Below are 25439 nucleotides of genomic sequence, written 5' to 3'. Positions count from 1 at the left end.
ACACACATGTTCACACAATTTGACACACACGATTTTACACATACACGTTCACACAAACTGACACATATGTTCACACAAACTGACACACACGTTCACACACACACACACTGGTTTGCATATTCACATTCCCTTACACTCATATAATTACCTAATTACCCTCAATTACACTATACACTCATATTTTAGACACACACTTATACACATATTCTCACCCCATACACTCGTTAACACAATCGTATGTATGTAATATACCATCGACTTGTATGTGCCCTACTTTACCTGGTGTCTGCAGTTGTCAGATTGTTGAATATTACAAGTGCTTTTAAGGTAAGTCTGAAGTAAGAAGAAATAAAACCCTTCCCATTTCTTTCAACTTATATTTTTAAGATTTCTTGGCACTATTTCATACAATGTACATGACACATGCTAACCTGTAGTGTTATCAAGATATACATTTTTCATTGTGTTTTGACAGTCCTTTGCAGTACCTTTTCTATTTTTCTCTTATTTATATTGTGGTTACTAAAATGATATTAACATTAATTAGGTGGCAAAAAAAAAATAAAAATAATCAGCGTATTGAGAGAGCTGTAAGCATAACGTTGTAATAAACAGAAACCTGGTAAATATTTCTAATCGCATAAATCTTTAGTAGATAGTCTAGATCTTATGACTTATCTGGACCAGGTGGGAAAATGTGAAAAATAGGGTGGGGGCAGAAAGAAAGGGTTATCTGAGTGAATTTTGACATCAGCGTTTTTTAATTAAAGCTATGAAGAAAAAAAAAGGGTGGGGCGATCTGAATTTGAACTTAAAATAAGCTGATATTAGTTTTGTGAAAAGAAAATAAATGAACAGGAAATTAAACTAATTAAACTAATGTATGCAAAACAAGACTTAACAAAGTCGCAAGTAAACATATATACAAAAAGTTTATTTACAAAAAACAAGTCAAATAAATGTGCAAATTAAACTGGCCGTCAACTCACATTGCCTTCTCAACACCATGTTAAATAAAGTTACACATAATATGTACACTATCGTCACATTCTGGAAATCACACATCAGTGTAAACAAAAATGAAGGTCACAGACCTCAGGTCAACACACGGCCACTTTTGACCACTCTGGGGTCATAGAGTTTAGGCCGAAACAGCCACCTTTAGCCAAAGGGCCATGATGAATTATAGCTTCAAGAAAACTTATAAGCTACATGGAATCCCACTTATAGTCATCTGTTCGGTAAAGCCCATTTGATTATTCAATACAGAGTTGAATCCCTCTGAGTCAAGGCTATAAAAATGTCATGTTTGGGAGTACCCCAGGATGCAGAACATCAGGGTAAAACATACTGCCTGGAAATCATTTGAGGCTATACCTACTAATTAATAGCATTTAATACATTATATAAAATACAATAATGATTAAAGATATATTAAAGATTTCCAGAGCAGGGCACACTTCTCCCGGGTATCCCAAGACACACTTCTCCCAGGTACCCCAAGTCACACGACCAATAACTAACAGAACAAAAATTATATACAGCACACAACACAGTTCAAGTGGTCAAGCTGGTAACTAAACATATAAGCTTCTTAAGGGGAATCACTCCTGTCTTTACAATTAATCAAAAATAGTTATTTCCCCATTATGTCACAACAGTTGACAAATAAAAGTATTAATATAAAATCACAGCAATTCGCACATTACATCACTTCTTCTCTGTTTTCTTTTTATTCTCTCTCTCTCCCCCCTTTCTCTCTCCCTCTATCTCCCCACCCTCTCTCTCTCTCCCTCTCTCTCTGTCTCCCTTTCTCTCTCTCCCTCCCAATCTCTCTCCCACTCTCTCTCCCTCTCTCTATGTCTCCCTCTCTTCTTCTCTCTCTCCCTCTCTCTCTGTCTCCCTTTCTCTCTCTCCCTCCCAATCTCTCTCCCTCTCTCTCTCCCTCTCTCTCTCTCCCTCGCTCTCTGTCTCCCTCTCTCTCCCCCTCTATTTCCCTCCCCTCTCTCTCCCTCTCTCTCTCCTTCTCTCTCTCCCCCTCTCTCTTCCTCTATTTCCCTCTCTCTCTCCCCTCTCTCTCCCCTCTCTCTCCCTCTTTCTCTCCCTCTCTCTCTACCCCTCTCTCTCCCTCTCTCTCCCCCCTCTCTCCCTCTCTCCCTCCACCTCTCTCTCTCATCCTCTTTCTCACCCTCTATTTCCCTCCCCTCTCTCTCCCCCTCTCTCCCCTCTCTCTCCCTCTCTCCCCCTCTCTCTCTCTCATCCTCTCTCTCCCTCTCTCCCTCCCCTCTCTCTATCATCCTCTCTCTCCCTCTCCCTCTTTCTCTCTCCCTCTCTCTCTCTCACTCTCCCCCCTCTCTCTCTCTCTCCCTCTCTCTCCCCTCTCTCTGTATCTCTCTCTCCCCCTCTCTGTATCTCTCTCTCCATCTTCAGTCTCCTCCTTGCCCTATCCTTACTAAATATTCCCTCTCAAACTGTACACTTCCACTGCTCACCTACAAGTTAAAAGTGTTTGCAATGTCAGTCCAATAGTTATCTTTTTTCCCACCACTATTAGTCTTTTAGTGGCTAGACAAAATTGCGTCTGTGTTAATGTCAATACAATTTTTATAAACTATGATAAGGAATTGTTTAAATTCTTCTTTTCAGCTTGCGAATTCTTCCTCGGTTAAAAAAAAACACACAAAAAAAAGGAAAAAAAAATGCGTGTGGAAGGTGTGTTATTGGTTTGATATTTGAACAATTATTAATGTTAATGTTAACCACCATGAGATTGATACACTTGGAAATATCTTGTTAATTTACAATTATGTATTATTTAATATTGTTCATTTTGAACAGTTGTTGTTTACTCGATAATGTTTCAGTTCGATGACATTTATTCGTTGTTAATTTTTTCGTAGTTTATATGCTAGCACTCTTTGCTTTGGTTTACACTGTTGCGGTGTGTGTGTGGGGGGGGGGGGAACCCGTAAAAGCACTGAACTTATGTCTACCCCTAGAGCAACTAACGGAAACCCCACCTGACAGTCAGCACAACGACCAAACGCCTTTACAATCTCAAACTGATGTAAGTTACCTTTTATAAGTGGTGGGACTTAAGCATATCCTAAAGATCTTTGAAAACTTCATTTAGACTTTGCTGAGATTCGAACAGATCCATGTATCAACTTTTGTTTTGTGATCATTTCTAAGGTGGTTGTACTTTCTTCCCACATTCTCTTTCTAATGTCTCTATTTTTTTTTTATTAAAACACTTTACATGTTTAATCTTGCAATGAAAACAACTTTGCATTTTGCATTCTTCATTGTACTGTATCATAGTTATTCATTCTCTCACACTTACCGCTAAAAAAAAGTTTTTAATAATTTTAACTGTGTCAAGAATGCATATTTTAAAACAATGGCTGGCAGGTCGTGATCGGGACATGTCACTGACTGAGACAAGAAAAGGATAATGTGAGCGCTAAAGTTTCAATTTTTAGCTTACGCCAAAGAGAAAACAAGCATAGTATAAAAAATTACATTTAAAAAGGGTTATACAAGAGGAAGAACTTCACATTTACAAGTATATCTCTCAATTAAGTAGAATGTATATTCTTTTTTATTTCGAAATCAAACAAATTAATTATTTGTTTATAATTAATGAACTACTTGGTTCATTTTTAATTTGTATTCATTCATGTTTTGTTAGGTACAATGAATAATTGCGTAAAGTTTCCATTTGATCCGAGACTGGTGTAACGAGATGTTTAATTAGTTCATTTGTGGCTTGTTTATTTAAATCTAGGGGAAATTTTATTAATTTATCCCGCTCACATATATAAGATTTTGTACAGGCACACCGCAACTAACAGTAAGAACAAACCAATGTTGTAAGTTTATGAATAAAAATAATTTAATAAATGAAAGTTTACAAAAGATAAATGATCAAATAAAATTACAATCAAGAAATGAAATGAAGGTGCTAATATCTAACATAGCTGTTCATCATGGATTGCTACTTTAGGCGTGAATGGAAGAGAAGAGTGTTCCTATGCCTTTGACTACTTATATTCTTAGCTGCTAGCCCGTGGGAATTCTTCTTGCGGTCGAAGGACTGGCACTCAGAAGGATGAGTCATCCGGCTTTGTCTTAGGACGTCGGCTTGGGATATTCTCTATGCTGTAGGCAAGCCGGCTCTATGTTGAGGCCGCTGCCTGTTTAGCAGTAGAGAGGGTTGGTGCTGCAGACAAAGTTGTAGTGGGATGGACCTCTCAGCTGTGGTTTCTAGCTTGTAGATGGCCGTTCTGACTCACACCAGTTTATCTTCTGCAGCGAAGGTTGCTCTAAGCGGATAGCGTTAGGCAATAGCTATTGGGCAGTGGACAGTTTAGGCCGGGTACTGGGCAGATGATACTGGGTAGTATAGGGCACTGTGGACACTGGGAAATATTTTATGGCCAAGGACAGTAGGCAATGCCTTCTTGCTGACAGGTATCTAATGGAGGGGGGGGGGGAGTATCTGGTGTGGTCAGCTTTGGTTACAGCTTTAAGTGGAGATCTGGTAGTTATAACAACGGCAAGCAGCAATCGGGTACAGCAATCGGGTGTAGCAATTAGGCCGTTTGTCCCTAATGAGACCTCACAAAATAAACTCCCTAACACAGGACACTGTAAGAATTCTAGTGGGCCTAACTTAGAATGCTTGGGTCCCTCTTTATATACAGTTGGGGCATTTTGTTTAACGGGTGGAGAAGAAATCTAGGTGATTTTCTCACATGTATCTATGTACAGGAGATGTCAGGCGTCAGGTCAGATTTATGGTCAATATTCGTTGCCTACCGTGAGAGTAAGAAAATTAAGCGAATATGTATCTGTCCAGCCCGAGTGCAATGCTATTCTTAGAGCGGTGCGTATCCTGCGGGGGAGGGAGGGGGAGAAATAGGTGTGAAAAGTTATTAGGCCGCTGCGTGTAGCGCTGGTGCCGCGACTATTGTGTGCTGGTCACCTGTACAGCGGTCAAAAATTAAAACTTAGCCCTAGAGAGGCTAGTTAATGTTTTAAGTTAAGCTTCGTCTCATGAGAAACAGTGCAAAGGGGAGATAAATTCTAAAATAAATTAGTTATGGGTGGACAAGAAATTAATTTTACGGTTAAAAATAAAAAGTTTCTCACGGTTAGCTGGGAAAAACTCAAATGAACTCTTGCATGCAAGTTTCGTATCGTCACAAATGGGTGTGGAAGAAATAACACGTTTCAAATGTTTACCAGACAGATAAAAAGTGAATTGAAATAAGCTTTTAGTTGTGCATAGCGTGTCAGCTGTCTGTCAGTCAGTCTCTTACTATTAGACAAATCACTATTGACATTCCCATTTAACTGTCTCTACCTCACCGCCTATTCTTTCAATTCCTATTTGAATCGCATGCTTTAATTAAGCATTATGTTTTGTTCATTTGGGCCATTCTTAATTTTATGCGAAATAAATATTGATGGTGGCCAGTATTTTTTTACCACAGGATGGACACTGGTCAATTTTAGCAGCACATTCCCTGCAAGCAAACACATGTTTACAGGGTAGAAACAGCTGTTGTAGTGGTCTCTCTTTGCATTGTTTACATTTCATGAAAAGTATTAGACACTCGTTCTCTTTCTGCACCACATTGAGGAGTTCTATGTTTGAGTAAAAAAAGTATATTTATAAATAGAACACACATTGAAATAAGTACATTTTTTTTTTACAAAAATTCATAAGGCCTAAAAAATTACTAATTGCAAACATGATAAACTTATTATCAGAATATTTACAAGAATGTTTATACTAAATAAGTTTGACCAAAGCAGGGCTAAAAGGGTTAAATGTATATTTTTTTTTCTCCTCCAAAAAATTCATTTCCAATAAGAAATCCTCCTAATGGTAAACCTTGTCTAGAATATAATAAAATTTTAAGGCACTCAGTGCTACACCCTGACAGAGCCAGCGACGAGGATGACACCAAACTGTATCTATACATCAGCTGCGTGGAGTGGGGGGATGGAACTGATGTGCCAGCGACTTCGTTTCGACAACTGCTAATGCCCAGGCACTCATCTTAACTGAAGGAGACCACATATATAGGATATAACATTTTTGTGGAATTTCAATTTTTCTTTTACAAAACACATTTATGCTTTGTATCTTACAGTTCTTAAATCTTGGATTCAATACTTTCATTAAAATATCAATCTTGTGGAAATATATTATTTCTAATTCAATTTTCTTACCATATAATTGATTGACATCAATACGTTTACGTTGTTTCGTCCTTTGGTCTTCTGTGGTGAACATGTTCTTAGAAAGATATCTTGGTAGTTCTCTGTTTGGAAGTGCGCTCTTCACTCCAATATCTGCACACATTAAAGGTTAAATATTGAGAAGTAGGAGTTGATTGATCAAATAATTAACACTTCAATTTTTTAAAAAATCCAAATAAATAGGACTAGGACAGCTAGAAAAGCTTTTTTGTTATATTCTTACAGCCCTGAGACTTATACACGATATTTGACTCATAGGGATATATAGGGTCTAAAAAAAAAAACTAGAGATGGAAGATTTAAAAAATTAAAACACGTTTAAGCTTTAATTCAACTTGTTACTGAATACTTAGAAACATTGGAATAGAGTTTGGGAAACCCACTGAAAGCATGTTTAAAATAGCAAAATTTGTCTTAAAGATGCTTATACTTTGAACAATTATAAAGGTCAAACCAGAGTTTAGGCAGTTATTTTTTTCCAAAAGATATAAATACATTTTTGAATGTCTAGGAAAATTCTTGTACAAATTTGACATAGCATATGGAATAACGAGTGTGCCTTTATCTTTGCGACTTTCTGAGAATTTTATTAGGTTTTTTTGTATTTGTATATTATGGTTCAGTGTTTTTTCTTCGATTGTACATGCTACAAAAGAATACTGGGTTTCAGGTACCAGGGAAAAAAAGACAAGGGAGTTTGTGTTTTACTGTCAACACTTAATCTGACAAAAAAGGAAGAACTCCTCAATACTGTGAAGAGACGAAAGCTGAGCTGGTTTGGTCACATTGTAAGACATGACTCACTGTCTAAAGTCATCCTTTAAGGTCCAGTAGAGGGAGCATGAAGAAAGGGTCGTCCAAAGAAAAGCTGGCTGGACAGCTAAAAGAATGGATCGGCCACTCGCTTGATATCCTGCTAAGAACAGCTGCTGACCGAGAAGAATGGAGGGACTTATTTACGCTTACTGTCACAGCCCCCCCCCCCCACCACTCCACTCCCCACGACGTAAGTCAAGAGACTGGTGATGAGATAATGAATAATAAAATAAAAGGTCGTATAGTGTTACTTTGAAATAGGAAAAAAATGTCAAGGCTTTGCACTTTATCTAGACAATTATTTAGTGAAATTATTCGGAAAAGAAATAATTCAAAAATAATAACGAAATATTTTCTCAATTTATTTACATTAACACACATTTACTTGTAGTAGGCCTACTGGTTTGTTTTTCTTTTTATATGAACAAAATGTACAATTATATAAGCGAACAAACAACATTGTCTAAATGAAATTAGTGTACAAAGGTACTTGTTCTTCTGAGTTTTAATAATGTTATTTTTAACGGGATATTTTACTCGCTACCTTTAGTTTATTATGCTTTTCTAAAATAAATACATTGGGAGAAAATTTTCTGAAAAAAAAAATCTCAAAGAAGTGCTAAATTGTATTGAAAATATAAAATAAATATATCTACAATTTCCTTTTTTTTTTTTTTTAAAATATAATCAGAACATTATAATCAATGAAAACAAAAATATAAAATGTAATCATTAGTATTTTTTTTTTACATATTTAAGAATCCCATTGACACATATTTGTATGGTCTTCGATAAAAACTCAGATATATAAATATCTGTTTGATAATTATTTAAATTTCACAGTTCGATGTTATGCCTAAGAAGTAACGCAGACTTTCTTAATAAAGTAAAACTTTCAATTTCATTGTAGACACATACAATTCAATGTGGACGTATTTATTCCTTTTTAAAGTCATAAACTGTAAACTGTATAAAACCTAAAATATACTGTGAATATGGAAATATCCTCTGAAAGTTATATAATATGGTGCGCAAAGGTGCGCGCGTTCAATATAATAAAGCATTGTTTTCAGCCTTGACACTAATGGTAGTTGTTTGTTTGTTGCTGACTGTTAATCTAGATCTTAAGGGGTTACTGGATTCGATTTTGGGTAAAAAAAAAATCGATTTTTCAATTTTGGTGTAATTAAATAGGTGGACATGTATTTTATAAACTGGCACCAAAAATTTTCTATAAAATAGCATTTTTTATTTTAAAAAAAGCATTTAATGATGCATGGTGAACACTATTTTCCATATTTTTCTTAATACAAATTCACTGTTTTTGAGTGAATGCATTTTTTGTGACCCCCTCTGTAACATATTTCTAAAATCTCTAGAACTAATAGAGATAAATGTATCAAATTTGGTACACATATTCAGAGATAAATAATACAGAGAATCAGCTAGTTTTAATGAATTTATATAATCTTTTGGGAAAAAAAATGTGGATGCATTTTACAGGTAAAAAAATCACCCTTTTTAAAAAATCATAAAATGCACAATACTAAGGGAAAATGTATAAAATCTAGCTAGCTCCTTCCAGCCACCTTTATACTTTAAGGTGTAAGTATTTTTAGTTTTGAAATTTATCTATTTTGAAAAATTTTAGAATTTTCCTATATGAACTAATATTTGTTTATTTTCAAGATGGCCGCCATTACCATGGCAACCCGGAAACATTAGACAACATTCAATATATATTTTTTATTATTGATTTGTCATATGATATAATATAACAAAAGTTATTAAGTTAAAGCAAAAATAAAAAAAATAAATTTCGCACTCCAGTATATCAACAGATATATTTTACAATCAGCATGTTCAAATCTTTTTTTAAAAGTATTCTTAAATGGAGCTATTGTCTCAGATGAGGGAACGAAACCTGAACTACTTGCCCAAATAGCACAGTCCACAGCAGCCCTTTCTAAACTTAAAAAAATAGGGAAAGACAAAGGCTTAGCCCTCGGTACCAGAATTAGACTGATGCGCTCCCTGGTCATGGCCACATTTTTATATGCTTGCAAGTCTTGGACGCTGACTGCAGAGCTAGAGAGGAGGATCTTAGCAATAGAATTGAGATGCTACAGAAGGATCCTAGGTATCCCATTCAAAGACCGCATCACAAACCAAGAGATGAGACAGGGTTACTGCAACGATTCGACCCCATGATGACCTGCTAACTATCGTAAAAAACGCAAGCTTAAAATATATGGCCATATTACAAGATCTTCGGGGCACGCATAGACCTTCCTTCAGGGAACTGTACCAAGAAAAAGAAAAAGAGGCAGACAGAGAAAGCGATGGGAGGACAACATAAAAGATTGGACGGGTCTGCCATTCAAAGAGGTTCTTACTATGACAAAAGACAGAGAGGAATGGAGAAAGACGGTCGATGAGTCTTGCATGGTGCCCCAACGGTCCAATAGACTAAGGGATAGGTAAAGGTAAAAAAGGTATGACTACATTGATTTAGGCATCAAACACTTGATTTAGGCATCAAACACTTGATTTAGGCATCAAACAATTGATTTAGGCATCAAACACTATATAAGTTACAAAGATTCGTACGATTCAATGGAAGTTTATGAGAAACTTAAGAAAATTAACTAATTTTAGTATTAACCATTTGAGGAAAAACAAAATGAAATCAACAACCATCTGACATTAGCGTCGACTAAACAATTAGAAATACACATAAGTGGACTTTCAGTTTCAGAAGTCTACCATAGTTCATTAGTTAATTGCTTTACCTTCACCATTGTTAGAATTCAGAGATTGATTTTCTCCCGTGCATGTAATTTCAGATAAAGAACTTTCCACCTGTTTTCTAGAGTCAGAATTAGACATCAATTCTGTTGAAGTTCCATTATCGGGTTGGTCTGTGATTTGCGTCTCTGTTTGAAAAGTATAAAGAAATATCAAACTACCTTATACAAATACCTTTTAAAAAACTTTGTATTAAATTGCATCAATTATTTTGCATCAATCATAAATGCACAAAATGGCGCACGTTTCACTTCTGGTCAGGCGACTTTTTCCCGTCCGCTATCGTGCAGGTTGACAAAAGAGTCCCATTCGTGTTTTTAGGGGGAGAGCACCGTTGAATAGCTTGTATATCTCTCCATATTGCAAGAATTATCTCCCGTTAGCTTAGTACTTTTTCCATATAAAACAAATTTAATAAAACACGAATAATTGACTAACTACATATTTGATCGATTCATGTGTTGTCATCGACAATAAATAATTATGCAAAGTTTGAACTTAATCAGAATATAAGAAGTGGTATTAGGATATTTGGTAGATTGAGGAAATAGTTCAATGAATAGTGTTACTAGTACATGTTTCGACATGTTTAGAGACACTAGAATAGAGACGCCCAAGAGAGGCCACTTAACATTTCCACCATGTAATTAAATGTTTAAAAACTCTTTAAGACTAAGACTAAGACTGCTTTATTGATCCTTACGGAAATTTGTTGTGATTACAAGGACTCGTTTCTCATATAAAGACAACACAACAGAAAAATACACATAAATACAACAGACAACATAAAGAGTTCATTCAGCGACTACAAACAGGTATCTTGGTGCATTTCATGTTCCCTGATCAATGAGTGGCGGTGATAGAGTCTAACAGAGTGAGGTACGAACGAGTTTAAAAGTGTTATTGTTATTTGAGAATATTCAGAAATCCGAATACCTGTTATAAACTCGCATGTGTCTTAAGCAGTCTTCGATGGAAAACAACAGCTGCTGGATCATACATATCCATCATTATGGAGTTACCAATGCAATGATGAAGAAGGATAGCATTCATTCTTGGTCTTGGGGAAGGATGAAATTACGGCAGGATTTATCATCATTGTTGTTAAGAAAGACAGTCACCCATAGATTTGAAAGAGTAAAGACATGTTTTTATAGTGAGTTAGATTTTATTGAATTATAGGTACATTTCATGACTACTAGATCTAAATCTTCAAGTTAAATATGTTCAAATTGTAATAAACGTTACGCTGAGTTTTTGTTCCCATGAGAAGTTTGTGCAAGTTATTTACAGTTTATTTATGAAACATATACAACGCCTACATCGGTTTAGTTGTACTAGCGGTCTGGGGCTACAAGTCAACGACCGATCAACTGCACGTAGACTTGCAATGTCGATGAATAAGTGGGAAGCGTGGTCGAGAGGCTAAGTGCGCTTGAACTTGACTTGTCTTGGCTACCTAGAAGGGGGCTCGAGGTTCGACACCCGACTCGGGCAGAGTTGTATTTACTGAGCGCCTAAAGGCAGCACGGAAAACCGACTCCTAGATACCCCCCTCCCCCCCCCCCACACACACTGGTCCACAAATGAGATTGGACCAAAGCGCTCTGAGCATGCTATAAGCATGAAAGTAGCGCTATATAAAAGCTATATAAAAGCTATAATAATAAGCTAGATCTTGTTAAAGTAGCGATAGGCGCCACACAGGCAGACGGACAGACAGAACAATGTATGCATGTATAGAGTCTACTACTGTGAACTTACACATGAATTATTTTTTTTTGTTGTATTTGTAAAGTGTGTTCCATATTTCATATCTCACATGTCATTGTCGTCTTCTGCTAAACATGTCATAACTTTGTCAGTGTCTTCTACTATCACTGTCTCATGTATTGTCGTTGTATTTTTGTAACATTGGCATTCCAATGTCTGCTATCAGTTCTAGTATCTGCTCAAAGATAAATGATTGTAAACACCGTATTTATGTCAAGAAGAAGGCCTTGGTGCGTAATTATGAGTATTTTGTCGAATTAGACTTGTTCGAAATTTTTGTATTTATTTTAAACAATTAGACCTTAATGCGTTCATTGCGGGATAATTATATAGAAACAGAAGTTTATGGCATACTTAGGCTTTTTAGGCTTAGGTCCGATCACGCCATATGACGCATAGGGCACCAAGCTTTCTCCACAGAGATATGGCGATTTCATAGCCTCTTCCCAACTGGTGCCCACGAATTTAGATTCTTTAAAGGAGGTACGACACCGAGCTCTACGTGGTGGGCCTTGGTTTCGCTTTCTTCTTGTCGGTTTTCATGTTATGACTGAATTAGCTAAACGTATTTCATCTTGCCTTAGGATGTAGGAGATACTCTCTGATACAAATATTTTGTTATTCTGGACACATGTATTACGATAATGCTCATTAAACTAGGTCAGAATTTCTTGTCCTTTTGACTTTCAGTGGAGAATAGGGCCGCAAAAGTATTTCGTCTTTGAACTATGTTAAAGGGCGATTCCTTGCACTTGGGCCCATGTCCATCCTGTTGTCTTTGCTTCTTGGCCTATCGATATATTCAATGTTTACTTTGGTATCCCAGCCTTTGTCTTCCCATGTGCGTTCCAGTCTAGAGCCTGTTTTGAAACCTTTATATGACCATTCCAGCTCCCATTTGCGTCATTGAACCCATCTCTATTTTGTGTTGTTCCACACACTCTGAAGTTTGAGGTTTTGTCCTGCCAACTTACACCAATTATATGTTGCAAGTTTGTTGGTGAATGCCTGGAGCTTGCTTGTATTCCTAGTCGTTACTCTTCAAGCCCATGATCATATACATTCGATAATATTAAGAAGTTGACCCGGTGATTTAGGTTATCTGCTAAAAGGGAATTCCCAGATAATTTCCTGGAAAAGTGTCAGTCAGAACAGTTTTTTTATAATTTTTTTTGCAACAGATACGAGAATTTAAAAAAAGAAAATAAATAGAAAACATATTACAAAATCGTATATGTAATGACACAAAACTCAAACTCTTATTTTTTCACAAAAGATGCAGTTCAATGTTTTATCTTCCTGTTTGTTAATTCTACTGACTAGTCTTAAATTTTCTTTCATCTTTTTCTTAGATTTTGAAAAGGTAGATCGAAACATCGTTACAGTAGGGCTCTGTTAAATTGTGATTAGAGTGCATAGGTCATTGACGTCATTATTTATATATAGTAAGAGTATCTCCTTATTTGTAGTCGTCTCTTTGGTAATAGAAACATGTGTTGTGGAACCTTATCTATGATATAAAACATAAAGTAAGGCTTATGTATGTATGTAGGTCTATGTATGTATGTCCCTCATAGAAATCAAAACTGTTTGACTAATCTTGATAAAACTTGGGTATGCTCTTGGGTACTAAATGAAACTGTAACGTATGTATTGTAGTCCTAAAACAAGCTTAAGACCCTCAAAAAAGTTGCTCAACTCTAAGAAATTATTACTAATTCATAGATCTAGGTCATATGGCCATGTTTACATGAGATAAGATCTAGATCTAGATCTAATTTTAAGAACTTCACTTTGCAAAGTTAGTTTTTTTACTTTAACACATTAAAATACAAAAATGTAATCAATTCTTTTCAATATTTTATAAAATTAACCTTCAAATTTTTGTTTCAAAAGCATTTTTTTACATAAATTCGTTCCTTATATCTGCGAATGTAGACGTCCAATTCATCGCGCGACCGAAAGGTTACTTAAAATCTCTTGAACCCTAGATCAACTACATCTAATTCAAGTCTAAGGTGATAGACCTACTCTTCGCAAAGATATTGGTATACCTTAACACATGAGCATACTAAATATAGGCCATTCATTAGGTCAAATAGCTAATTTTAGCTCTATTCAAAATGTTTTCATATCCACACATTCGCCTTACTTATAACATTTTTTTTTCAATTGTTTCTAATACACTATATCAGTGACTATATCAAAAATACGCAAATGAATATTATCTGGCTACTAAGATATATTAATTTTATTACATTTCCTGAAATGGTAATTACTAAACGCTACTCGGGGCTCGCATAGTCCTTCCTTCAGGGAACAGTATCAAGAAAAAGAAGAGGCAGACAGAGAAAAGCAACTTAAAAGAATGGACGGGCTGCCATTCAAAGAGGTTATATCTAAGGCAAAAGACAGAGAAGAATGGAGAAAGACGGTCGACAAATATTGCATGGTGCCCCAACGGTCGAACATACTAAGGGATAGGTAAAGGTAAAACGCAACTCTAAACTTTACACAAGAAAACGTTGGCTGCTAACTTAGGCTTTCTGCATGATTGTTTCAACTCTTTTAAACTCTACACTCTCGTAATGTCTACAGGAGGGAAAGAATTGCCAACTTTTACAGTGTGAAATTTAAAATTAAGTTCAGTTTGAAATGATGCTTTTTCCCCCCTTACTTACCTCTCTTATTGTCGCTATCACTAGTTCTGTTGTTTGTTGTGCTGCTAGAGAGTTGAATTTCCTCGTCAGAAGAGCTCTCCTTTGACCCACTTAACGAAATGTTTGTGTCTGAAAAGTTCCACTGGCTTAACCATTTTTTAATTTGTTCATGATCAAAAGTTAGAAGTGTTTGTTCATTTTCAACCGATTCTATTTGATCATTTTCATCAACCGCTTTACATTCTTCATCTATCAAAATCGTTTGTTCACAAGCAAAACCATCAACGTCATCGGTATGTTTTACTTGATTTAATGAAGATTTCACATCTCGGAAAACATTTGTCTCAGTACTTTCTCTCACTTCTGACTTATTGTTAGCACTGTCCAAGTGACTTACACCTTGAATACAGGCATCTCTATGTTCGTGCTTTAATTCAGATAAGTCATTATCTCTTGGAGTGAATTCTACTTCACTGTCCATGTGATTCTCAACTTTATCTCTTTCTTTATATTTTAAGACGCCATCTTTACGTTCAATGCATCCATGAGAAATAAGGTTTCCGGAAGTTAACTTTTCTATGTCCTCTCTTATACCACAAAAGTCACAAACAATCTCTGATTTACTAGACCAATATCGAAACCCAAGTATAGCCAAAGTTTCAAACAACTTTCTTTGACCTCTTCTGCCATTGGATAAAAGATTGAAGCTTCTCATTCGGGCTTTATAGGATGTCTTTTTACTGGGCATTACACTTCTTAGTGAAGAGTTCATTTTGAAATGTTAACGACCTGTTAATAGAAATGCTATAACTATAAAACTTTATAATGCAGTCGATAAAAAGGGTGTCTATTAAAAAATCCATGAAATGCAGGCGTAAAATAAAGAATAACTTAGTTTTTTAGTTATAGTTTATCTGTTTCTGAAACCGAAAGCAAAATAAGTTGCCAGAACCGACTTTGTTTCAAATAATTAATTTCAGGTAGCCACTAGATTTGTTTAGATCTGTGTAGACTTTTATGTATGGCGCTCGAATCCGAAAGTTCTTTACGGGCTTTGACCTTATGACTTTTTCTTTTAAAATCCAAGAGCTTTGTGTTCTCATCGGATTAAAGATTCCCTTTCAGACCTTGCAATCTATTGGGCAGATGATTTAAAAGTCATCTGTTTCTATGACCCACGAATAACGAGGATGTCATGTGGCCAGCACAGCGACCAACAGCCTTTCCTTTACCCTGCCTCAGAGGCACCCAAAGATCCTGAAATTAAAAATACCAGTTTTCACAAAGATTCGAACCCTGAACCCCGATTCAGAAGCCAATCGCTTTACTGTCCAGCATCTCCACATTAAATATAATTATAATTAGCATCATGTAGAATATTTCACAATTAGTCGACCCACGGCGTAGTATACGCCGTTATTTTGCAGGGCCGGTCTTAGACTCGCTCTAATTCTAGGTGTAAATTATTGAATTAAACCATTTTATAACTTATAACAGAATTCCCGCAGCCTCCTGATTTACCAGGAGCTCCTTGAAATCTCCTGAAATTGCAAACTGTACGAAAAAATCCTGGAAATCTCCGGGAATTATTAAAATCTTTTTAAAACTAAAAAAAACCTGAAATATATGGACAAAAATTGTAATTTTGGGGTGTCATTCAAAATGGAAAACGCCAATCCAACGCATGATGAAAAAAAACTGCATTATGCAATACCCATAATTGTGGAATCTAGTGAAAGAAGCTTCTCACGCCACAAACTAATGAAGAATTACTTGAGGTCAACTATTCTCGAAGATAGATTGAAACATTTGGTAATTCTTGCTATTGAGTGTGATCTATGTTGGAAACAAAATTTGAATGATAAACTGTATGACTTCTCTACACGCAAGGCTCGTAAAGTAATTCTGTACGTAGTAAAGAATGAATAAAATGCAAAGACGAATTTATTTTCTAATGCAAACTCTTAATTTTCACTTATTATCCGTATTCCTACCCAAACTTGGCCCCGCAAAATCCGTTTTGCATAGGGCTTTTTAGTGACGGGTGAATACAGAGTCGATAACTTGTTCTCCTCCCGGCCCCCTCTTTTTTTCGCCACTAAAGCTACATGGGGTAGAAGTAAAAAAGAGTGATCTTTCTATGACTTCTTGGTCAGAATGGTTAAGCCCGGCCCTCTCTATTTAGTGACGTGTGAATATTACTTGTTTCCCCCCCCCCTCCTCTTTATTTTCGTAGGTTAACTCTAGTCCGTCCGACTTGCAGAAATAAAAGAGTGATCTTACCTTTACTTCTTACGTGTCCAAACTCTTGAGCCATGAAGAGAATTATGTATATATAGATTTTGAAAATCTTAAAGAACTTGCACGACGACTATTGACAGTTTATCTTCTAAAGTACAGCCGTAACATCTAATCGTTTAAAATACAGATGTTACTTCTTATCTTATAAAGTACAGACGTTACTTCTTATCTTATAAAGTACAGACGTTACTTCTTATCTTATAAAGTACAGACGTTACTTCTTATCTTATAAAGTACAGACGTTACTTCTTATTTTAAAAAATACAGATGTTACTTCCTATCTTATAAACTACATACGTTTCTTCAAAAATGAATATGATTACGCCCTATGTTAATCTAGTCATGCATGTTAATTAATGACTTAAATTCATTGGTTTTCCTGGCTGGCTAAAGCAAACCATTTCATGCTCTAATAGCTCTAGGGAAGAAGGAGTATTTGTATATAATTGTACTAGCCGAGGGAGTGAGGATTGTGTTTTTCTGAGTATTTTATTAGGTTTTTTTTATAATATACTTCAATGTTTTATGTATAATTGCTACCTTACTTTTAAGTCTACTATCCAGAAGGCTTTCTAAATTTAGTGATTTTACTAAAGATGTTACTCTAGTCAAAAGTGAATATTCGTTTGTTATAAATCTTGGTGCTCTATTTTGTGTCTGTTCTAGTTTCTTAATGTTTTCTTGAGTTGAAGGGTCCCAAACAGAGGATGCAAATTCTATTATTGACCTATCCAAGGGTAAATAACATTTTAGATTTATAACCTATTTGATTTATACAAATATCTTTTAATAACCCTAATGCTTTATTTGATTTTTTGATAGTTTCATCAATATGGGGATTCCATGACAGTTTTTCATTTATTATAACACCTAGATATTTTGCGTTTTTAGTCTGTGTTACTGGTTTACCACGAAGAAGATAAGTGGAATTAATTTGTTTTAGTTTTTTTTGTTACTCTTAATAACTGACATTTTTCTGGGTGGAAAGACATGCTCAAATTAAATTCCCAGTTTCTGTAATTCATCAAATTTTTTGTAAAATTTCTGTATCTTGTGTTGTTTTTATTGTTCTATATATTCTGCAATCGTCTGCAAATAATCTGACTTTTGTTCCTGAACTAATGCAAATCGTTTCTATAAATTAAAAAATAGTAGTGGACCTGACACTGTTCCTTGAGGTACACCTGAGTTTACTGTTATTGGTGTTAATTTAGAGCCATTTATTATTACAGTTTGTTCTCTCCCTATCAGAAAATCTTTAATCCACTGATGAAATGGAAATATTTTTTAAGCAAACTATGGTGGTGAACTTTGTCAAAAGCCTTAGAAAAATCTAGTAAGATAGCATCTATTTGTTCACTATTATCTAAAGCTTTTGAAAAGTCATCAATTAGTCCTATTAGTTGTGTTTCACATGATTTACAATTCATAAAGCCATGTTGGTATGGTGTGAGGACATTATGTTTGTCTAAGTGGTTTATGATGTTGTTACATATTATGTGTTCTGGGATTTTACATGTGATGCTGGTAAGTGATACTGGTTTGTAGTTTCCTGGGTTATATTTTTCTCCTTTTTTAAATAGAGGGGTGACATTAGCTTCTTTCTAGTCCCTTGGTACTCTGCCCTGGTTAAGAGATGCCTGAAAAAGTATTTTGAACACTGGTGCTATCTCATTGCTTAGTTCTTTGAGTAATCTAACTGGAATACCATCAGGTTTAATGTTTGCTAATAGTTTTTGGATGCCCTTTTTTTTGTACTTCTATATCTCCTATGTTGTCTACTTGGTTCAAATTAAGTAATATGTCTTTGTCTCCTGGGGCTGAGAGTGCTGATGCAAAGTATTTATTTAGGATGTTAGCTTTAGTTTTGTTATCATTATGTGTTAAGTTATATTGTCATTTTAATGACGCTATGCCTGTTGTTTCCATTTTCTTAGACTTAATGTATGACCATAGGTTTTTGTTGTTATCTTTAGATATTACATTGTTTATGTAATCACTTTGCAGCTGTCTGCCTACTTTTTGGGTTAGGTGTTTTATTTTAATACACTTTTTATGAACTCCTTCTGCCTTAGTTACTTTAACTTTTCTATATAGGCTTTCCTTCTGTTTACAAAGCTTCTTTAGTCTATTATTAAACCAGCATTTATTTATTTTGTTTGATGTGTATTTAGTTGGTATATGATTTTATATAATGTTTTTAAGATAGTTTTTAAAGAAATTCCAGAGGTCATCGACTGGTTGGTTAATGTCTTTTTCTGATATAAATGTTTCTTGAAAGTTTAATGCAGCTTGGTGTAGTTGTGTTAGGTTGCATTTGTTCCACATTAAGATTTCTCTTTTGGGTTTTATATTGGCTAATGCTTCTATCTGACTGTGTATTTTAATTGTCTCATGGTCTGATAGACCAGGGATAATATCATAATCTACTACTAATCCAGGTCTGTTGGTTAAGAAGAGATCTAACGTGTTGTTTAATCTAGAAGGTTTTTTAATGATTTGATCTAAAATTAAGCTGTATAAAGTTTCTATGAAAAGCTCATTTATGTCCTTAAGGGTTTGGTGTTTATCTATGGTTAGTGTTTTCCAATTTATATCAGGTAGGTTGAAATCACCCATAATCACCCATAATCACCCATAATCACCCATTAATCACCCATAATCACCCATAATCACCCATAATCCATAATATTTTTCTCTTTAAGTGTAGCACTTAGTTTCCTTGAGATATTCATTGCCAATAATTGAATGTTTTTTCGTTACTTCATGTTTTTTTTTAGGTAATACGAATAATTGTGTAAAAGTTTTAAATTGATCCTAGAATGGGTGTTGATGAAAAGAAGTGTATATAAACTGTAGCAGATAGACAGACAGTCAGACTGTAGCAGATAGACAGATAGTCAGACTGAGTTGATATAAACTTTGTAAATTAAAATCAAAAGCAGTGCTATAAAGTATTTAAAGATATCCCTGTTTTGAAACTCATTTCTTTCAACAAATTTGCACTTAGCAATTTTTCAAAATAATATGATTTTACATTTTTTTAAACGAATACAGTCTATTAATAATAATAATATTAATAATAATAATCGCCCGGATCTGCTGTTCATCGATAAAAAAGAAAAAACCGCTAACATTATCGATATCGCCGTACCACTGTCTCATAATTTAAGAAAAACTGAGATAGAAAAACAAAGAAAATATGGGAACCTAGGCTTGGAGATTAAGCGTCTATGGAAATTGTCCAAAATAACAATATACCCCATTGTTAGGCTATATCAACCGAGGGGATAATAACAACTGACTTCACAGACACCTTCAAGGCCCTTAACATTCCTAGGAACATCTTCGTTGCCTGTCAGAGGGCGGTACTGCTGCAGACCTGCCAAATCACCAGAAAATTCCTCAGTGAAAACTGTTAAAGGGACTACGATGAATTTTGTTTCTCTTTAGCGAAACTCGACCCTGGCAGCGCCAGAGAATGACTACTCGTTCATTTCTAACATAATAATAATAATAATAATCTTTATTATCCGTAAGGAAATTTGTCTTACAATTTGTGCATTACACCAAACAAAAAACATAACTATAAGAAACCAATGTGTACATTTACACCAGACTCACTCATAATTTACATGTGACAAAGTTTATACCAGATTGTTCTTATTTAATGATTTGATTGCCAGGGGAACAAAAGAGTGTTTGTGTCTGTTTGTCTTTGCTATCGGTGTCTTGTATCTCTTTTGTGATGGTAAAATCACAAAATCCTGACACAAAGGGTGATTCTTTATTTCGAGGATCTTGTTAGCTTTTTTATAGATGTTTGTCTCAAACCACTACCCAAATGGGTTTTGTTTTTTGCCAATGATTTTGATAGTAAATGTAAATAATATTCCTTTAATGGAAAACATCACTCAGTTAAGCTTGCTTTTTTACTATATATTTTAATTTTCAATAAGAAAATGTTTAAAAACTTATCCGAAAGTTAATCTTAAAACATACCTTCTGGACTATATTATGTTTTATGATATCGTTGTCACGAGCAATAGTTTTCAATTTAAACTTAAACATTTCTGAAACAAGTTATGTTACTGTTATCTACGTTGTTTTAAAGAGCGGGTTTATACCTTTGTAGAAATACATGTAAAAAAAAGACTCCTATATCAGACTTATTTTTCAAGGAAAATTCATGATAATGGATATCAGTAAATGATTCACTGTCCGGGTTTCAATGTCACCTACAAATATTTTCATACCCAGTTTTCTAGCTTTGAGCATCGTCAAAGTCTCAATAGCACCAAACAAACAAGAATGGACTTTGTGTGTAACAAAAAGGATTAACTGTGATACTAAGTGTGCTTGTTTTTGAGAGATTTGTAGTGCATTGTGTAACTGTGTTTTGCAACGGATGTATGTATATAACCCATTTTACTTGATATATTTATACAGTACCTTGATAATCCTAGATGCTTGAGTATCTTGTATGGTATATTACTGATGCGAAATATGCATCAAGTCACAAAATAGAAATAGCTAGCAAGATTCCCTCAGTTCCCTCGAGATAAAATTAGAATAATAAACTTTAATGCAGAATGGGTCACAGTCAAGTCAGTAACCAAAACGATGTTATCCCTTCAAGAGCCTAGCGGTTACTGCCTAAATGATTACAATAATAATCTCTAACCCAATGCCCATGTCGCCACTAGACGATGTAGCGTTCAAAGTCAGTCTGCTATAGTGTGTTCCTAAAATACGTTAAGTGTCTGACAGTACGGACCGACTAGTTGATGTTTAGTGTTAGTACTTTGTTAAGGTAAGAGTTACTAAAGTAAGATAAGACTGAGTTGAAAAGGGGGCGGTGAACAGCTGAAGGAGACAGCATGAAAAGGAATGTTAGGGTAGTAAAGTGAATTGTTACAAGTTGTATGTACAAGATATCTAATATATAGTGCTAGATGGACCGAATTCACCAGCCACAACTGCTGGAATTAAATTGCAACTTACCTGAAAACTGCGAAAACAATCAAGCAGTCTTTCAGATATTTACTATAGCGAATTTGTTTTGCTTTTTTGACATATTTCGGATGTTCCTTCAAATTGAAGATATTTTACTTCCTAGTCCAAACCTCCCACAGGACGACGAAGGATGGGGGCGGGCAGGGTTTGAACCCGGGACTATAGGTAAGTCCAAACGACAATCCAGCGCATAAATCACACGACCAGGCAGTCATCCAAGTGGATTGGATACACAAAGCAGAGAAGTACAGTCTATGACATTATTGCATGTGATCGGCCATAAAGCAGTGCAGGTCTATGACATTATTGCATGTGATCGGCCATAAAGCAGTGCAGGTCTATGACATTATTGCATGTGATCGGCCATAAAGCAGTGCAGGTCTATGACATTTTTGCAGGTCTATGACATTATTGCACGTGATCGGCCATAAAGCAGTGCAGGTCTATAACACTTTCAAATTGACGGATAATGTGTAATAAATGTGAGATAATCAAGTCCTTCCACGCACTTCAATGCTATAAGCCAAGAAAAAATGTTACTATTGAAAGACTTTTTTTCCAGCGAGATCTCAACACGAAGGAGAATACTTTGACAGCTTTGTTTTTATATTTTATAGTAGGGGTGGGCAAAACACAGACCGCGGGCCACATGCGGCTTGCCGAAGTGTTTTATGCGGCCCGCGGATACCTAAAGAAATCACATTACACATATACAAATGCAAATATATTAAAAATAAAAAATTGTATATATCTATAGAAATTATTGAAACTTTTGATTCTTATCACTCATAATGAAAAAGCTAAAGAAAAAATGTCCCTAAACGTCATTCTAAAAGTTCAAAGTAAACAAAGATTATTCTAAATGGCAATATTTGGAAATTTTCATTTATAGACACAAGCCCAGGCCAGTATTTATTCAATACTATGAAGAACTGTGTGGAAAGTGTTGGGTTGGCTTGTATAAGATGGCAAGGGTAGCAACTGATGAAGACCGTGCTTTGACTGAGAAAAACAGGCTTTGTAATAAAATACAAAGGTGCATTACAGGAAAGTTTACACACATCTGCAATGAATACAAGTCAACTGTCGTAATTCTGAAAATTCATATATGCATTAAAAAGTTATACTATGCACCTATTTAATGTCTACGACTGTTGAGAGCCCCACACAGGATATCTATTTTATTATTTCAGAGAAGGAATAGCGACACTTGTCATCACTAGTATTGTTGAAGTATAAAAGTTTTTTAATATGCTACATTTTATTTTATTTGGGACCACCAAATTCATTTCGCCTAGTGCCTCCAATTATCTACAGCTGGCCCTGACTGTCAGTTCCGAAAAGTACTGTAAGATTTGGAAACAAAACATTCCGATGTTCAGTAACACATTAGTATCCGCTGGCCTAGCATTAGAAAAATATGGAATCTCATTACAAAAAAAATTTGTTAGATTCCTTGAAGGACATTGACTGTGACTTTGTTACTAATATTTCTAATGAAGAGTAGAAGACAAACTTCACGTTTATCATCGGGAACATTGCTGTTTGTTGTTTGCACATGAAATGCATGTGCATCTTAATTCTTTTCAAACAAAGCTATTCCATTTCTCTTAGCTGAAAGGTGAAACTATTTCTAGTGAAATGGTTGAAAAGTACAAGTTTTATTTGTATGTCTTGATTGTGGAATTTGAAAGCAAATTTTAAGATATCAAGAAATTGGAACCTGTTTTCAATACCCTCAGCTTACCATTTAATGCAGAAGCTGACTCAGCTCCAGATGACATACCTCCTAGCAAATTTTGACCGGAAAGAGAAGTTCCAGTCAGTTCTTTCGCTGGAGTTTCATGGGTGCCAGAATCTGTATATCCGCACTTTAATAACTTTGCTGCTAAACTTTTACAATATTTTGAACCACATTCATCTGTGAACAGGTCGATGCTTATTGATGTACCAAAAACCCAAAATATCACTTATTGACTGTAATTAGACAGCAGTCAAAATGATAACAACTAGTAAGCTATGTCATTGTTCCGGAACATTATGCACGAGAGTAAACAAGTATATACTTCACATTAAGTACAACTATATATTTGTGGTGAAATGTTGTAGTGTAAATGGACACTACCGAAGTTTTAAAAAGTCATTCGTTATATTAGTACAAGAAATCGCTAACTCGTGTTATAATTCCTCAATTGGGAGTGTATATATATATATATATATATATAAGTATAAGTATAACTTATAAGCATATAAGTGGAACATAATTTGAAGCAACAATTAATAAGTAGTTTTTAATATTATCGCGTGAACTGTAGAGCTATATTTGAATTGTACATCACTTAACTAAAGGATTTTTTTAAAGGAAACTTTTAAGGAACATTTTTTTCTTGGGGCTTTTAATAAAAGATTGACTCTTTACAAAACAAGTAGATAAATCAGATAATCATTATAATCAATCAGTTAGGCCAGGATTACATCTAACTTCACCTTCACTTTCACCTATCCCTTGGTCTGCTGTCAACCTTCTTTCTCCATTTTTCTCTGTCATTTGCTTTTGATAGAATTTCATTCTGATATTCTTTGTGAAAATATTGAAACCTTCTTTTTTACCTGTCTGGGTGGACCACTTCGGGGGCTGATTTTGAGTCTGTGTTTCCACACAAACTGTCTTTGTAACCTTGTTATTTTATTAAATGAACTATTTTATTTTAAATCAGCATAATTATAGTTGTTGACTTTTTTTACACCTGTGTGAGAAATGGTTTGTCAGTCAGGCTGAATCTTAGGTTTAATACACTAGTGGATTCAGGTATGGAGGTAGGGGCGATTATCTCCTTCCACACTTCAGTACAAAGTACAAAGTACTTACTTTACCTCTCCTATTCCTTAGTCTATTGAACCATTGGAGCACCAAGCAAGATTTGTCGACCGTCTTTCTCCATTCCTCCCTGTCTTTTACCTAAGTTAGAACCTATTTCAATGGCAAGCCCATCCATTCTTTTATGTTGTCTTCCCATCGCTTTCTCTGTTTGCTTCTTCTTCTTTTTCCTGGTACTGTTCCCTTAAGGAAGGTTTCTGCGAGCCCCGTAGACCTTGTAATGTGGCCATAGATTTTTAGCTTGCTTTTTTTTACGATAGATAGCAGGTCGTCATGGAGCTCAATCTCTGCAATAACCCTCTGATTTCTTGGTTTGTGTCAGTTTGTGATGCGGTCTTTAAATGCGATACCTAGGATCCTTCTGTAGCGTCTCAATTCCATTGCTAGGATCCTCCTCTCTAGCTCTCCAGAGAGCGTCCAGGACTCACAAGCATATAAGAATGTGGCCATGACCAGTCTTAATCAGACTAATATTTATTTATTAAAATAATATATGCAAATTATTTATACTTTATCCAAATTTATTTTATGTCGCCCCCTTAGATATGAAAAGGTGAGGGGGCGATTGCACCTGACTCCCCCCAACCCTTCGGATGGGGTCCAGTTTAAATTTTGAAGGGGGGATGAATTATTATAGACAAAATCATACAATTTTAGTACATTAAAAATATTTACATTTCTTAATAATCTGAACTAATTATTTGCATTTTATCCAATTTTATATTATGTCCCTTTCTATGGTACGTTGAGCGGGAGAAACTAGATATACTTCCTCTCACCCACCTTAATCTTTTTTTGGGGGGCAGTGGATGGGGCGGAAAAATTATGTAAAAGGGGGGGGGGGCATTTTTAGAGAAACCACTTCGTTTTATTACAAATTCTCTACATGTATTAATAATATGTTACAATTTTGT

General features: G+C 35.2%; 1 protein-coding gene across 4 annotated transcripts; it reads right to left on the bottom strand.

Annotated features, from left to right (window-relative positions):
- Positions 1-913: 913 nt before the first annotated feature.
- LOC106051736 (uncharacterized) lies at positions 914-22190 on the bottom strand. Of its 4 annotated transcripts, XM_056032786.1 has the most exons (6): positions 20634-20748; positions 16614-16739; positions 14352-15119; positions 9882-10025; positions 6244-6366; positions 914-5652 (listed from the first exon to the last, which is right to left on the bottom strand). In XM_056032786.1, exons 3-6 carry the CDS (start codon positions 15100-15102, stop codon positions 5453-5455), a joined length of 1218 nt encoding a protein of 405 aa, XP_055888761.1. In that variant the 5' UTR covers positions 15103-15119; positions 16614-16739; positions 20634-20748; the 3' UTR covers positions 914-5452. The 4 variants fall into 4 exon arrangements, with proteins under 4 accessions (XP_055888761.1, XP_055888762.1, XP_055888759.1 ...); XM_056032787.1 differs by lacking the exons at positions 16614-16739; positions 20634-20748 and adding an exon at positions 21636-22190; XM_056032784.1 differs by lacking the exons at positions 16614-16739; positions 20634-20748 and adding an exon at positions 21084-21358.
- Between the last annotated feature and the right edge of the window lie 3249 nt (positions 22191-25439).

Source organism: Biomphalaria glabrata, chromosome 6 (assembly GCF_947242115.1).
Source record: "Biomphalaria glabrata chromosome 6, xgBioGlab47.1, whole genome shotgun sequence".
NCBI classification, from domain to species: domain Eukaryota; kingdom Metazoa; phylum Mollusca; class Gastropoda; family Planorbidae; genus Biomphalaria; species Biomphalaria glabrata.
The sequence above is the reverse complement of the archived record's forward strand: the minus strand, read 5'-3'. Positions and strand labels throughout refer to the sequence as shown.

Excerpts from the sequence above, each read along its gene's own strand:
- LOC106051736 (XM_056032787.1), bottom strand. The coding sequence starts at position 15,102 with ATGAACTCTTCACTAAGAAGTGTAATGCCCAGTAAAAAGACATCCTAT. Across the intron at positions 10,026-14,351 it reads TGATAGCGACAATAAGAGAG|AGACGCAAATCACAGACCAA; the intron begins GTAAGTAAGGGG and ends CTTTTCAAACAG. Across the intron at positions 5,653-6,243 it reads TGATGTCAATCAATTATATG|AACTCCTCAATGTGGTGCAG; the intron begins GTAAGAAAATTG and ends ACTCAAACATAG.